Source organism: Eptesicus fuscus, chromosome 2 (assembly GCF_027574615.1).
Source record: "Eptesicus fuscus isolate TK198812 chromosome 2, DD_ASM_mEF_20220401, whole genome shotgun sequence".
Taxonomy (NCBI): Eukaryota; Metazoa; Chordata; class Mammalia; order Chiroptera; family Vespertilionidae; genus Eptesicus; species Eptesicus fuscus.
This window is the reverse complement of record NC_072474.1, coordinates 41,723,963-41,738,646: the sequence shown is the minus strand read 5'-3', so window position 1 is coordinate 41,738,646 and position 14,684 is coordinate 41,723,963. Positions and strand designations below refer to the sequence as shown.

The following is a 14,684-nucleotide window of genomic DNA, read 5'->3' as shown; positions in this document are numbered from 1 at the left end:
TTCAGAAACTATAGAGTTAAATTTAGCTGTTTCTCCATATCCACCAAACTGAAGTAAGATTTTAAAGAAAGTCACATCATAAATTGAGATCCACAGCTGTCACAAGGCCACATGGCTCTAAATTTGGGTGCTTTTAGGAAATAAACAGGCTTAGTTCCATCTGGAAAATGCCTAGCAGTAGCAGCAACTCTTGAATTTTATGAATTTAAATACCATAAAACAAAAGGTAATTAAAATAACAACCACTTGTTGCACAATTAGTCAAATAAGGGACCCGTGTTGTAAAACTCAAATTTATTGTATTTGCAACATTTCTCCCCAGACTTTCAGGGAGCACATTGAGCCGCATGAGTGTGACTGTGTCTTGCAAAGCAGACTAGGAAAAATGTTACAAATGTTAAACACTGAGTAGGAACAACACGACTTCTGTACATAAAATATTAAGTGAGTGCGCATGCGTGCAGGCACTCGGACATGTGTGCATGTGCTCTAGGGTGAACACGAATGGCTGGACATAGGTGGGGTGAGCTGAGAATAAGCAAGCTGTTACCTGAGGAAAATCTATGACATTGAACTGGATACGGTAACATTAACAAATGTTTTCAAATAGTGATGTCATTTCCTTCCATACACCTTCCTTTTAGGCTCTGGAGAAACCATTTTTAAAGAAAATGTGCTATTCTTTGCCTACCACTAGAAAACAGCTTTTTCTTAGTCTATGTATGCTATTAAGTTTCTTAATAATAGTGGGCAAAGTTTAAAAAAATAGTAATTATAAACCTAAAACTGCTCTATAAATAAGTTGATTAAAAATACAATCATTATAAACAAAACAAATTGAGATGGCAAGTTCCTTAGTGCTTCCATGACTCTATTGAGTGGGTCATTAAAGTACTTCCCGAAGCCTGAGGCAGTAATTTTATCCTGGTTGCATGTGGATTAGGGTAGCTTTACAATTTCACACCATGCTTAATAGAGACATTATTGCGAAGGACAGAGTGTTCCTATACTCAAGTTGTCTCACAACCCATTGGCTTTTACTTGGTTTGCAGGATTATGTTTCAACAGATGCCACATGCCCAATGCTTGGGGATAAAAAGTCTCTATCTTTGATGGATTCCAAAGACAAAGATAATCACTTTTCCACCTGTTGTGATACAATTGTTTTCTTTAGTTTTCTACAGGTTAAATGTCCCTTTTCCCCCCTTTGGGGTGGGAGGTGTAATGGGCAATGGGGACTTAGAGATACTTTGCTGGCAAAGGGCCATCTACCTGCTACGATACGTTTATTACTGCAGTATTGGTATAATTTCAGAAATTCTAGACCCTCTCCATTAGAATATAATGGTCAATTCTGATGACCACGCACAATGTTGAAATGACAATCAGGAAGTCACTTTTCAGATGACCTCAGCAAAGGAAGGCACTCGTGGGCCACTTGAGTACAGTCACCAAGCAACAAGTACATCCTTTGGTCTGATCAGTTCTATGGTCATTTGGCAATCAGATGTTCGAGCAAGGCCACGCATTTCATTTGCAGTGTCGTATGATCCTTCACATTCTAAGATGTCACATTTAATCAGTATTTGAATTAAAAAAATCAATAACCTACAAGTTTGGCAGATAGCATAAAAAGAGTCTGCTCTGGATTGTCCATAATGGGATTGATTAGAAATCTAATGGCTCACATTCTATGATTGTATTTTTAGACTGCATAAACCAGACCTCTTACAGTAGCCAATCCCATCCACTCTCATGCTTAGCCATTAGGCAATGGGCGCATACTTACTTTCACAGTATTGTTTATACTTTACCTTTTGTCCTGGAGGCCCCATAGGACCCTAAAAAAAATCAGTTAACATATTATAACCATTTAAACTTAAATGACCAATTAAAACTATGCTATTCTATAAGGTTCTCTTAGCTGTGTTGAAATATGCTCATATTTTGTACATCAAGGAAAATTAAAATTTCAGTTGTAAGTACATAAGAGATTTTTTTCTTGTCTCTTATTCTCTTTTGAAGAACATTAAGCACATGCAGTAAGATTCTGATTTTTTTCCTTTAAAAAAGAATCTTTGTTATCCCAGCACCTCTGTTTTTTTCAAATACCTGCAAATCCATCACAGCAGTCTCAGAAAGCTCAGCTGTCGCTACGAGAAACAGTTAAAATGCAATGCAGTTCCCCAGTAAATGGACACATTCTCTGACTTCTGCATCTTCAAAACCTCAGTCAGCAGATTTGCAAAGAACATGATTCAATAGTATTACAAATAAACATGTTTTATTCTATTCTTCTTCTTATGAAATGTGGCTAATTGACCTGCACAAACACTTGTTTACAAATGAGGGGATGACAAGGTCACTTTTGGCACCCAGTGTGTGCCAGAAAAGGAACAAATGATGCTGTCAGCTGTTGCATAAACTGTGATACTAGGGAGGGAGGTGGGGGAAGAAGAAATATAATATTTAGGAAGATGAATGGAAATATTTACATACAAAATGGAAATGTGGCAGTTCTGAGATTTAGCAGTTTTTCAACTACAAAGTCTGTGTTGGGATTCCGTTGGCTTTATTTGGAACAAGGCATGGCTTTGGGGTGATGGAAAAGAGCACAAAGAGATGCAGCTCTAATTCTGACCATTCACGTCTATTTCAATATTAAAATATTAAGCAATTTTTCCTTTTTTTTCAAAAATACTTTTAATTTTAGTATATTTTAACAAAGTTATAGATAATCTATCATTTCATATGAAGAGCTCTTTATTCCATTACACTTAACTAATGGCTAGTTTGTTTTCAATGTGTTACATTTCAGTTAATCAGCATCTTACATTCATATCTGAAACACTGAAGCACTAGAGTGGTCATCAGAGGAAGAACTGGTCATACATAATTTTTAGTAAAAAGTACACAATGTTAAGGAACATTTGAAGAATCTGATCCTCATAAATTATCTTGTAATCCTCACAGGAAGAGTAACAATTTCCTCATATAATCAGCTTCAGATTATTGAAAGCACATGTACAATATCACCTTTATATATTCTTTTCAGATTTATTCATCCAACCAACTTCTTAATGAGCTTGTTACCTGACATATCTGTGTGGTCAGAATCCTTCCTACCCATCTCATTCCTTGTATTTAAAATTCTCCAAGTTTTATTTGATTTTTAAAAATCCTAACCCAAGGACATGATTTTATTGGGCGAGAGTGAGAGCGAGAGCGAGAGAGAAACATCAATGTGAGAGAGAAACATTGATTGGTAGCCTCCCTTATGTGCTCCCACTGAGGATGGATGGAACCCATAATCCAGGTATGTACCCTGACCAGAAATTGAATCTGCAACCTTTTGGTGTACCTAATAATGCTCTAACCAACCAAGCCACCTGAACAGGGCAGATTCTCCCTGTTTTAGATTTTACAGAGAAATAAGGCCATCAGGTGTAAATTCCCTCAACATCAGATCTCTCAACAATTCAAACCCAGTGTACCTCCTTCCATTGTCAGAAGAAGAGGCCCTCCTCCTCTACCAGGCAAAAGCATCTTAGAGACACTGGAATCCATCCTTGCTTCTGCCTTGGGGCTTTGAGAAAATCAATTATCCCTGCATCCATATCAGAGCCTCCTGCTTCCCACTAGTTCCTTCCCCTTAGCACATAAACATGTTTAATCATTTCCTCACTCGGGTAAATTGTTTGGGAAATGAATGTTAATGCTGAGTAAAGTCAGAATTTGAAAGCTGTAGTTATAGATCTGAGAGTGAAGAAAAGACTTGGGTTTTATCACTGTCTATGATTCCATTTTTCCAAGGGTCTCCAGAGTATTTCACTTCTTAAAATGTTGACGTTAAAAAGAAAATCATGTAACAAAAAGTACATTAATTCAATGTTTAGACTGAGAATGTATATGTTCAATTCAAAAGGGTTTGTTTCCCATTACAAACCGAACTTTGCCACTTGAAAAAATATTGTTCACTAAAATTGAATATTTTATTATATTGATGTATAACCCTGGAAAAAATATGTCATATAAAATTAAGAGCAAATTTTAAATCAAATTTTTAAACTAAAAACTAACATATCTAGTATTTTCTAATCTGATCTCTATTGGATGATCACATTATATCAGAGATTTAGAAAGATTACTGGTAACTCTGAAATCCATAAAATGATATTAATTGTATATTTTAGCACAGTATTTAACGAAAGTCAGAGGATTGCTATAAACATAAAGTTCTTCACTGGTAGGAAACTACTGTCATTTTTGCTAAACTTTAAAAGTAAAAGCAGTTTTTAAAATATAACATTAATTTTGAATTGCGAATACATGTCTTGTGAATTATTCATAACTATGTTGCCAAGGATAAGATTCTCAGCTACCAAAAATTTGAATTTCTCATTTGATATCATTAGCGGGAAAAATGGTAGCAAGCCAAGGATAGTGTCATCCGTTACTAGGAGGGGACTAGGAATAAAGCAGAGTTGAATATAAGACACAGACATACGTTTGAGTAAGCATAAACACACAATACACACACACACACACATGCCCAATAGTTATTTTACTGATTAGACTTTGCTATTATGTATGTGCTTTGAATATCCTTAGGTTAACAAACCCATTTTTAAGTTAACTCCAGAAGTGTTAAAATATAATTTGAACCTTAAAATATGCTCATTTCAATATAGGTTCTGGGTGTTGTAAAATATATCAAGCTTTTTCATTGAAAGATTCTACATAATGGACATACTTTTACTCAAATGATAAAAACAAGTGAGCCATTGAAAGTTTCACTTGTCTGCAGGTGAACTTTTACATCAAAGTTTTCAGTCTTTCAGAAAACACCATGGGGAGCTATGCCAAGTTAAAACTTATAAAAAACTAATAAATTTACACAGCGCACTTGATTTTCTTTCCTGTTTACCCCACCCCTGCTAGCTTCCCTTTCTAAAGATTATATAAAATATTAGGTAGAATATGGTCAGCACATAAGTTAAAGAAATATGATAGTCCCCGTTTAGTGAGTGTCTTTATCGAAAGTGTGCTGCTCAGGCCTGAGTAATCCTTTACTCCTTGTGCTCCAAGTCCAACAGATACTTACTCAGGAATATGTTTCTGGTCCATCCTTCTTCTTCAGCAGCATTGCTAAGCTCTTGTTCAAACCCTTTTCTCTGTCACATAGCTAATGTGACATCCACCCAGGGGCCTCTCTGCTTTTAGTCTCCTTCCATCCTTTCTGCACAGCGCTGCCTGAGTAAGCTTTCTTAAAGGCTGATGTATTCCTATCTTTCCTCTGCTGGAAAACCCTTCAGTGTCTTACCAGAGCTTTTGAGAAAAGTCCAAGCTTTCGTAATAGCTGTAGTTCAACACATAAGCCAAACTTTCACATCTCTACACCTCTGGCCGTTGGTTTCTATAATGGGCTTTTTATATCTTTGGTCCTCTCTTCCAGCCTTTCCATAATGCAGAGCTCAGTGTTGCCCTCCCCCCTGCCTGCCCCGCCACACGCCCTTGGGGTTAGGTTCCCTTCTTTTGTTCTTCAAGGCACCCATGGTAGGACTTCATTTATAGAATTTACCAAAAGGGTTGTAATTGAGTGGTTACTTCTTTCTTGACTTTCAATGTGTTTATCATGCTCAGTAGCTGGCACATAGTAATTGCTCAGTGAATCTTTTGAGTTCCTTCATTAATTCATCCCTTTAACAGTGTTTGAATGCCCACTGAGTGTCAGGCAATGTTCTAGGCACTGGGGATACAGCAGTGAACAAACTAAACAAAAAATGCATGGCCCCTGGACTTCATATCTAGTAAGTATAGAAGGACAGTAAACAAATAAAATATGAAGTTGTGTGGGGTGGTAAGTGCTAAAGCCAGTAAGGAGGTTGGGGTGGGAGATGTAGATGTGGTCGCATTTAAACTGGGGAGTCAGTGAAGGTGTTAGTGATAAAGTGACTCCTGGATGGAGCTCTGAAAGAGACTAGGCAGGAACTAAGCATATAGAAGGTGAAGAATGTCCCAGGCAAGGAAACAGCAATAACAAAGACCAAGAGGTGGGCACCTGCTAAGTGTGTGCAAAGAACACCGAGGCTACAGGTGGAAGTAGGAGACGGTGATATGGATAGGGAAGAAAGATCATATTTGCATGGCCTTGTAGGTGCTTCTAAGCACAATGGTGTTGCCTTTGAGTGTCATCCTATATAATAAAGAGGTAATATGCAAATTGACCTCCATGCCCTCGCACAAGATGGCTACCCCCATGTGGTCACAAGATGGCCAGCAGGGGAGGGCAGTAGTGGGCAATCAGGCCAGCAGGGAAGGGCAGTAGTGGGCAATCAGGCCAGCAGGGAAGGGCAGTTGGGGGCGACCAGGCCTGCAGGGAGGGCAGTTGGGGGCAACCAGGCCTGCAGAGGAGGGCAGTTAGGGGTGATCAGGCCAGCATGGGAGGGCAGTTAGGGGTGATCAGGCCAGCATGGGAGGGCAGTTAGGGGCAGCCCGAGCTTGCCTTCAAACACCTCCTCAGAGGCATCCTAAAGCACATCATTTAGAAAATCTGCATCATGTTTAAGTAATTAATACCTCAACTGTCAGCAGGGGAGGGCAGTTGGGGGCAATCGGACTGGCAGGGGAGCAGTTAGGCGTCGATCAGGCTGGGAGGGGAGTGGTTAGGTGATGATCAGGCTGGCAGGCAGAAGTGGTTAGGGGCAATCAGGCAGGCAGGCAGGCAAGCGGTTGGGAGCCAGCAGTCCCAGATTGTGAGAGGGATGTCCGACTATCAGTTTAGGCCCTAAATCGGCAGTTGGACATCCCCCGGAGGGTCCCAGATTGGAGAGGGTGCAGGCTGGGCTGGGCTGAGGGACACCCCTCCCCCTGTGCACGAATTTCGTGCACTGGGCCTCTAGTAAAATTATAAAAATGAGTAAGTGAATGCATAAAGTAAATCAAGTTTTTTTTTTTTTTTTTTTTCTCACCCTTGTGTTCACCAGAGTCATTATAACCCTCTGGGCCTATTCTAATAACCTCTAGATAGATCCCCTCCGAGTGCAAGAGTGGGTGGAGGAATTCAGTTCATGGCCTCATTGTTAAAACAGCAAAGCAAAAATCATCCTAGCTACACGATCTCGTTAACACTCAGGGTGCTGTACATGTGGATGTAGATAGAGGGTTTCTAACGCACATCAGAAAGCCATCACGCAAACAGAAGGTAGTAGTATCAACTGAAGTTCATCTTCAGAGCGGGCAGTTAAGAAATGAATGTTTCTATAACCATTCGGCATTCGCTACACTTTCCAGTTCATGAAAATGAAAAAAGAAATTAATTTAAAAAAGCTTTTTGTTGGGTAGATCACGGAATGGGAAAATTAATGGATTTTTCTGACAAAACCGATGCTAGTACGAATTTGATTGAGGTATTAATTACTTAAACAGGATGCAGATTTCCTAAATGATGTGCCTTAGGATGCCTCTGGGGAGGTGTTTGAAGGCAAGCTCGGGCTGCCTGCTATTAGGAAATGATGTTCTGTGTGAGCAGGGGGCGGACAAAGTTCCTGTCCTGTCCCTGATGGCTAGCAGTAAAATGTGAAGCTCTGAAAGCTGCTGGTCATTTCTAGATACAAGAATATACAACCAGCTCCTGTCATAAAAAAACACAGAGAACAAAAAAGAGGTGGTCCCTCTGTGAAGGGGAGATAAAAGCCCCAAACTATGATGCCATTTAAAATTATTTCCTTTTTTTTTTTTTTTTGAGGTAAGAGTTTTTCCATGATTTAATAAAGTGAAGAAAATTATCTTTAAAGTCTGGTTCCATAGGAAAGAATGATAACACATATAATCTAACTTACGGAGTCATAAAATGTTAGTATTGGACTTTCTCAAGGGTTTGGTGCAACGGACTTTAATGATAACTTCTGAAAGATATTAACCTGGTCAAATACATCAGAAGATCTATAAAAGTGGTTCATAAAGAATAAGAGGGAATTAGAACTAAATAAAGGAAATTTTTCTGAAGGAGGATTCACTTCAGATGTACTGATATAAAATCGCACGTTCTACTTGGATGATGGATGAGGGAAGGTCATGTAACATAAACTCTAGCCACTATTATATGTATGTCTGGAGTATAATTCCAGCGATGTTTTACAAGATTCAGATTTCATAGCTTAAGTGTGTGGAAGTGCCAAACTAGCAACTACTGGGAAATGTTTAGAATATGAGAGAGTGTGCTGAAATGTTTTCAGGGTAAAAAGCCAATGATTTAGTTGAACTGGGGATGAAGAAACTCAGCATAAACAATAAAAGGACAGGACGGTGCTAAGATGGGAGAGCCTCATCTCTTGTTTCAAGTCTTTCATGGACTGCCTTCTGTCACACTGAATATCTGTATTTTCCCAAGAACTCTCCTATTAGTCTTCATGAGACGTCGTTCTTAATCATTCTTCTAGGCTCTGCAGTCATAACTCACTTCCTCGGTGAGCCTTCTCCAATGCACCCAGATGGGGCTTGTTTTTATCCGAGTTTCTCTAGCATGTTAACTGGCTGTATTTTAATGTATGTACATATTTTAAAAGTGTGCTTGACTAGGCAGCAAATTCTTCAGGCCACCTATTTTATATCCTTGACACCTAGATCAGTGCCTAACAAATAAATAAAATTATTGGCTAAACTGAAACAGTGAATCAATGAATATAAAAAGCATTACATTTCATTTACCACATTTCCTCCATTGTTTTACTACGCAAACTATCATGCCTATACCCCTGGAAAGAGTTCCAATTTGGAGGCAGTTGTTTCTGTTTAAGTATCTGGGATTTTTGTTACAATAATATAACTCCATAATTTCTATTATTTGGAGAAGTTTCTTTAATACAGATCTAATTTAGATCACATCAATAAGATGGCGTGTCATTATAGTAATTCATAAATATTTGATGAAAAAATTTTAAGTGAGGTAACTATTTTTTTAAGTAATTAATTTCTGATGTAACTATTTCACATGTTGACTTTTGGGGGGAAATATTAAATCAGGATTACTCATTTATTGCGGTGACCTTTGTAAGGGAGGTTTCTTAAAGCTCAGGAAATTAAACAAGTAATACATTTTTCCTCAACACTTGACAAAACCAGAACCCAAGACTAAATATTGAGCATTATCCACCACCAGCAGATTAAAAAAAGATCAAGGTATTTGAAAATCTATGTTCTGATTTGGTCCTCTATCGCCTCTCACCAGATATTCTGGGCTGAAAATAGCTTACTCCATCCTTTCTAAATATTCAATAAATTGTTTCTTATTGCTAAACCCAAAATGGAAATGACCCGGAAAGAAAGAAAAATTAGCAGGCTTCCTCTGCCCTCTGTGATTAAGCATTCTTCCCTAGTGAACCATAAAGGAAGCACATTTATGATTCACAAAGGCCTATCACCCTACCCTACACTCAGTAAAAAATGTTCCTATTCAGTTATGGGTAAGCGCTTTTCCTATTTTAAGTCAACAATGCTGAGAAACACCAGCTACTAAAATTTAAATATCCCATGATCAGCAGAAGAAGGACTTAAATTTAGGAAACTCTGGTCTGTTTTCTATCTAGACCAGCACTGTGTAAAGAACTTTCTAGAATGATAGGAATGGTCTCTATTGCTCTATTCAGAATGGTAGCCACTAATCACATGTGACTATTGAGCACTTGAAGTGTGACTAGTGCAATTGTTAGGAACTGGATTTTAAATTGTATTTAATTTGAGTTAATCCTATATAATAAAAGGCTAATATGCAAATAGACCAAATGGCAGAACGACCAGTCGCTATGATGCACACTGACCACCATGGGGCAGATGCTCAATGCAGGAGCTGCCCCTGGTGGTCAGTGCGCCAGAAGCAGGGGTCATGGCTGGCGAGTGCAGCAGCAGTGGCAGGAGCGTCTCCCACCTCCATGGCAGTGCTAAGGATGTCCGACTGACAGCTTAGGCCTGTTCCCTGTGGGCTTAAGCCGTCAGTCGGACATCCCCTGAGGGCTTTCAGACTGCAAGAGGGTGCAGGCTGAGGGACCCCCCTCACTGAGTGCACAAATTTCATGCACCAGTCTTCTAGTTTAAATATAAACAGCCACATGTAGAAAGTGGGTAGTGTATTGGAAAGTGCAGATCTAGCAGATCCAGAGTGTAAAACACATAAGACTAATCATGTGAACTGGATTCCGGCCTAGTTCTGCCACTGACTACTTTGTGACCTTGATCAAGTTATTTATTCACTCTGATGCTGTGTGGTTTTTTAATCAATGAAGTGATAAACTAGATAATTCCTAAGATTTCTTCTGTCTTCTACACTCTACTTTAAAAATAGCCACATACTTTGATGAGAAGTTGATACAAATATCACTGTCCTCATGAAAATCAGTCTTTTAGTTACACCATGCACATTCACAAAGACACATGTACTCCAAGAAATCTGTAATACATAAATGACTATATGAAGATGCAGGAGAAATAGCAGTTTTATGGTAATTCTGTTGGATTTATCCTGTTTAATCTTAGTCCTGACATGCAATGACATTGGTTGAAAGAAAAATATTAACCTGCTTCTTTTGCATCAGTACCTGATTTATTAATTCATTGATTCCTATCATTCAGTCATTCAGTTTATTGAATACACTAAGTCCCAAGCACAATTATTATATGACATGATAAATGCTGTGGAGAAGACAGTTTCCAACTTTGCTTGGGGGAGTGTGAATGTGTGTGAGTGAGTGAGTGTGTGTGAAGTTTTCTCAAAGGAAGTGACTAAGGCAGAAGTCTTTTTTTTTTTTTTTTTTTACTCCATGCAGACAGAGACTCTGTATTGCCTTTAGCCCTGGGCAGGAGGGCTCTTTCTTTGGGACCCATCCTTTAGCGAGCTCTTTTCTGGCTCACTCCTCCTCATGTGGTAGCTGACCCCTGACCTTGGACTTTGCTTCAAGTACTAAGAACCCTGGAGTTCTCTGCCCCAGTGACTGGAGTTCAGTTCAAAGACTGCGAGTTGCCTCTTTCTCCGGTCTGTCCTTCCGGAGGTGAACCACAACACTGGTGGCACAATAATGAGCTGGAGAAAGGGGCAAAGAGGCAGGTATTTTGAGGTGTGTGGCTGGAGTAGGATCTTGTGTGCATCCCAGAATGCCTACATGTGAGAGCTTGAGTGTTATCAAGTTAAGGGATTGGGGGAGGTGTGGGAGAGAAAGGGAGCAGGCCAGGGCCAGGAGCTGGGGCTGGGTACCAGCTCTCATCCAGAATGCTGCCACATTGTGGCTTGGATCTCCAAGAAGGGCAACAATTCTGCATTTGAACTTTCCAAGTCAGTGTAAGGATATATCATGAAGGTTAGAGGATCAAGCATACTTACTTACCAGTTTATTAGTTTGGATTATACCTTTTTAATATTTAGACATATTGTATAAGGGTTACCATTTATATGTTTGCTCTAAAATTTGTACATTTGCGTTTAACCTGCAGATGTAAGGCACAACTTTATTTTAAAGTTTCTTCTTAATCTAATGATAAGATATGAGAATTTGGTAAAAGTGGTTAATTTCACTAATATCTTCATACAAGATGGACAGATTTTATACCAGTTTAGCTACAGTAGGTTGGATTCTAAAGTTAAAATAAATGATAACAAAGGAGACAATTTTTAAGGTTTTCTTCCATTAAAACGTACCATATGACTGTTGTTCACTGTATCTATTTACAGAATTCCATAGGCGTGCATATATAACAAGATTAAATGACTATATAACGTGTGTCTGTGCGTTAATAATGAAAACAGGAGGACAGGACTTTAGAGCGGGAAGTGGGTCCAGATATCATTTAGTCTCGCCACTTTTATAGATGAAGAGTCTTCGGCCTAGAAATCTTAATTGGTCCATGAGGATAGAGCCTATTAGACCTTTAACTGGAACCGTGCAACATAGTTAAAAATAGATTTACAGTCCAGAGGTAGTGAAGAGAAACAGAATGAGAAAGAAAAGAACACAGTCATGTCTTTGGCCTTTTAGACTATCTTTTCATACTTATGTTTCTTGATTATGTTCTTAAATCACGACTGATCCCCCAACAATTGACCTTCTGTTTCTAGGAGACCGAACCAGTTTAACGCAAAGTCAGATGTTCCCGTCTATCACCACACTGAAGTGACCTCTAGACACCCCTAGAGAAATCCACGCACAGAGTGAATGCCCCTAAGCCCGTGGTCAGCAAACTGCGGCTCGCAAGCCACATGCGGCTCTTTGGCCCCTTGAGTGTGGCTCTTCCACAAAATACCACGGCCTGGGCGAGTCTATTTTGAAGTGGCGTTAGAAGAAGTTTAAGTTTAAAAAATTTGGCTCTCAAAAGAAATTTCAATCGTTGTGCTGTTGATATTTGGCTCTGTTGACTCATGAGTTTGCCGACCACTGCCCTAAGCTGGACAACTTCAGGCAGTGGGACAGAACCAGAAGGAGAAGGCATTACTTGTCTACTTTCTCTCGGTCCATTTGGAAAACTCAGCATTCCAGGCTCTGGACAAAAGCATCCCACAGATCGGGAGGTGTGCCCTGTCCGTGTGCCATTTACATGTACTTCATGGACAAGCAGGTTGAGTGAGGATAATGGAGCATTAGAAGGGCTCCTAAGCCATCCCAGCAGGCCGTATGCACAACTTAGGAACACACGGTTTTACCACACAAGATTTTATTGTGAACATCTACTCTAATGACTAAATATGCTGAGATGATTTGGGTCATGTTTGTAATTTGTGATCTGAAGGTGTGAGGTTTTGCTTTCTTTGCCAGATTAAAATCAGGAAGAGAAGCCTGCTGTTGTCTCCGACGCCTGCCATCCTGCTGCTCAAGATAGCTGGCAGCGCAAGTACAATGAATTAGAATGAGGAGTCTTATAAAATCTGTGGGATAGCATTGCATCACAGCTGAATATATTTAGAGTAAATCTTCACATATTGGCTAGTGCAATTTTATTTTAAATGAAGCAGAAGCAATTATTTATGCTTATGTTATTAATTAATTCAAAAGCATTATATGTATTCACTTGGTCCACATGTACTAAATGTGTTTACAGGCAAAATTGAAATAAATGAAAATATCTGAAACCTTTCTGACACAGTCCAAATTTCACTTTAAGGGACAATAACAGCAAAATTTTTCTGGGTTTTGAATGCTGAGACATCATCAGGGCCCAACAAATGACATTTTAAGTACTCTTATAATTCAGAAAGAGATGAATGGATATGCTATGGAGTTTGCATATATTTGGGGTGAGGGAGAGAAATGAAGAAAGAGTTTCAGAGTAGGGAAAATAATTTGGTCTATAAAACCTTGGCTATAGACACTTTAGATAAAAATAATAATTCCCAGGAAAATGAGACTAGTTGGTGTGTGTGTGTGTGTGTGTGTGTGTGTGTGTGTGCACCATCCACCTTTTATGCTTTTGAGAACTTCGACTACATATGTCAAAAGGAACAGTGAGAATACCAAAAGGAAGATAACCTTAGAAAGTACTATTTTAACAACCATTGAAACTTCTGAAGAACTGAAAAATAAAGGTCACTCCCATGAGGGTTCAGAACTTTAGCACTTGTAATTGTGGTCAGTCCTTGCTTTGATGCTCAGGTTTAGTCTTATGAGCTAGAGCAGTTTTCTCTTTATTCAGATGCCGTCCAATTTATTTTAGCTCAAGATTCTGTCTTTTAAAATCTCATCCTGAACTTCTCGGAAAACCCGAAGGTCATGTTTACAGAATAGATGCACAGCAGGATTAAATAAATGCGGAGCCGCCTGAGCAGCAGGTCTTCTTCATTCTACCAGAGAAGCTGTTAATCTTCAGATGATTATTTTTGTAATATAAAGTATATATCTTGGATCAGGAAAACAAATCCCCCACCTGACACGCTCATAAACAGTTTTGTAAGAGCTAATTTTAGATTGTTCCTAGCTTTTTCATTGCACCATCAGGGACATTTAAAAATTTTAACAATTCTCCAGTGCTTCTCAAAACTCTCATTTAAGCAAACACAAACACGCCCTGCACAACACAAACGAAGAAACGTAGTGGGTTTTGTGAAAAGCCGAGAACAGTTGTATTTGTTGTCTTTCCTTACTTTAGCTAAAGGATGAGCTGGGCAGTGTTGTGAAAAGTTGGTAATGTAAGATGATGTGATACATGGGAGAAGGCCAAAAACAATGACAACAACAAACAGGACAAAAGGAGTAAGTGGCATTATCATCGAAGTATCTGACACACTGTGATTTCACTGATGACTATATCCACATTGTCCTTAGCCCTTACATTTCAGAGTGGTCTTCCTGTGTGTCAAGTTGGATCACTGGACTTTTAACTGCAATACTTCTCATTTATGGCATCTTTGTAGCTCATAAATCCTTTTCATATTATTATTATTTTACTTGCTTCTCGCCATAACCCAGTGAGATAGGTAAGATGGGAATTTATCCACATGTTTTAGGTCCGTAAAAAGGATCACAGACTACAGTCATGCACTCCTAAGTGGTTTTGAAGCCAGAACTGGGGGGTGCAATGTACCTTTTTGCTTACTGGACTTTGAGTCAAAACACACACACACCATTATTTAAAAGAAAAGAGAAACTTTCTAAGGAAATTTTTCTCTTCACGAAAACTGCTATTATATTTTTAGTCCTTCTTCTCTT

The 14,684-nt window shown here is 39.0% G+C and overlaps 1 protein-coding gene across 1 annotated transcript in view; it reads right to left on the bottom strand.

Moving 5' to 3' along the window:
* The window catches only part of COL25A1 (collagen type XXV alpha 1 chain), a 481,927-nt gene that overhangs the window by 94,311 nt on the left and 372,932 nt on the right, over nt 1-14,684 (bottom strand). The window contains exon 11 of the mRNA XM_054722987.1: nt 1,815-1,841. Within this exon, the coding sequence (XP_054578962.1) occupies nt 1,815-1,841 (27 nt within the window). The remainder of the gene's footprint in view (nt 1-1,814; nt 1,842-14,684) is intronic.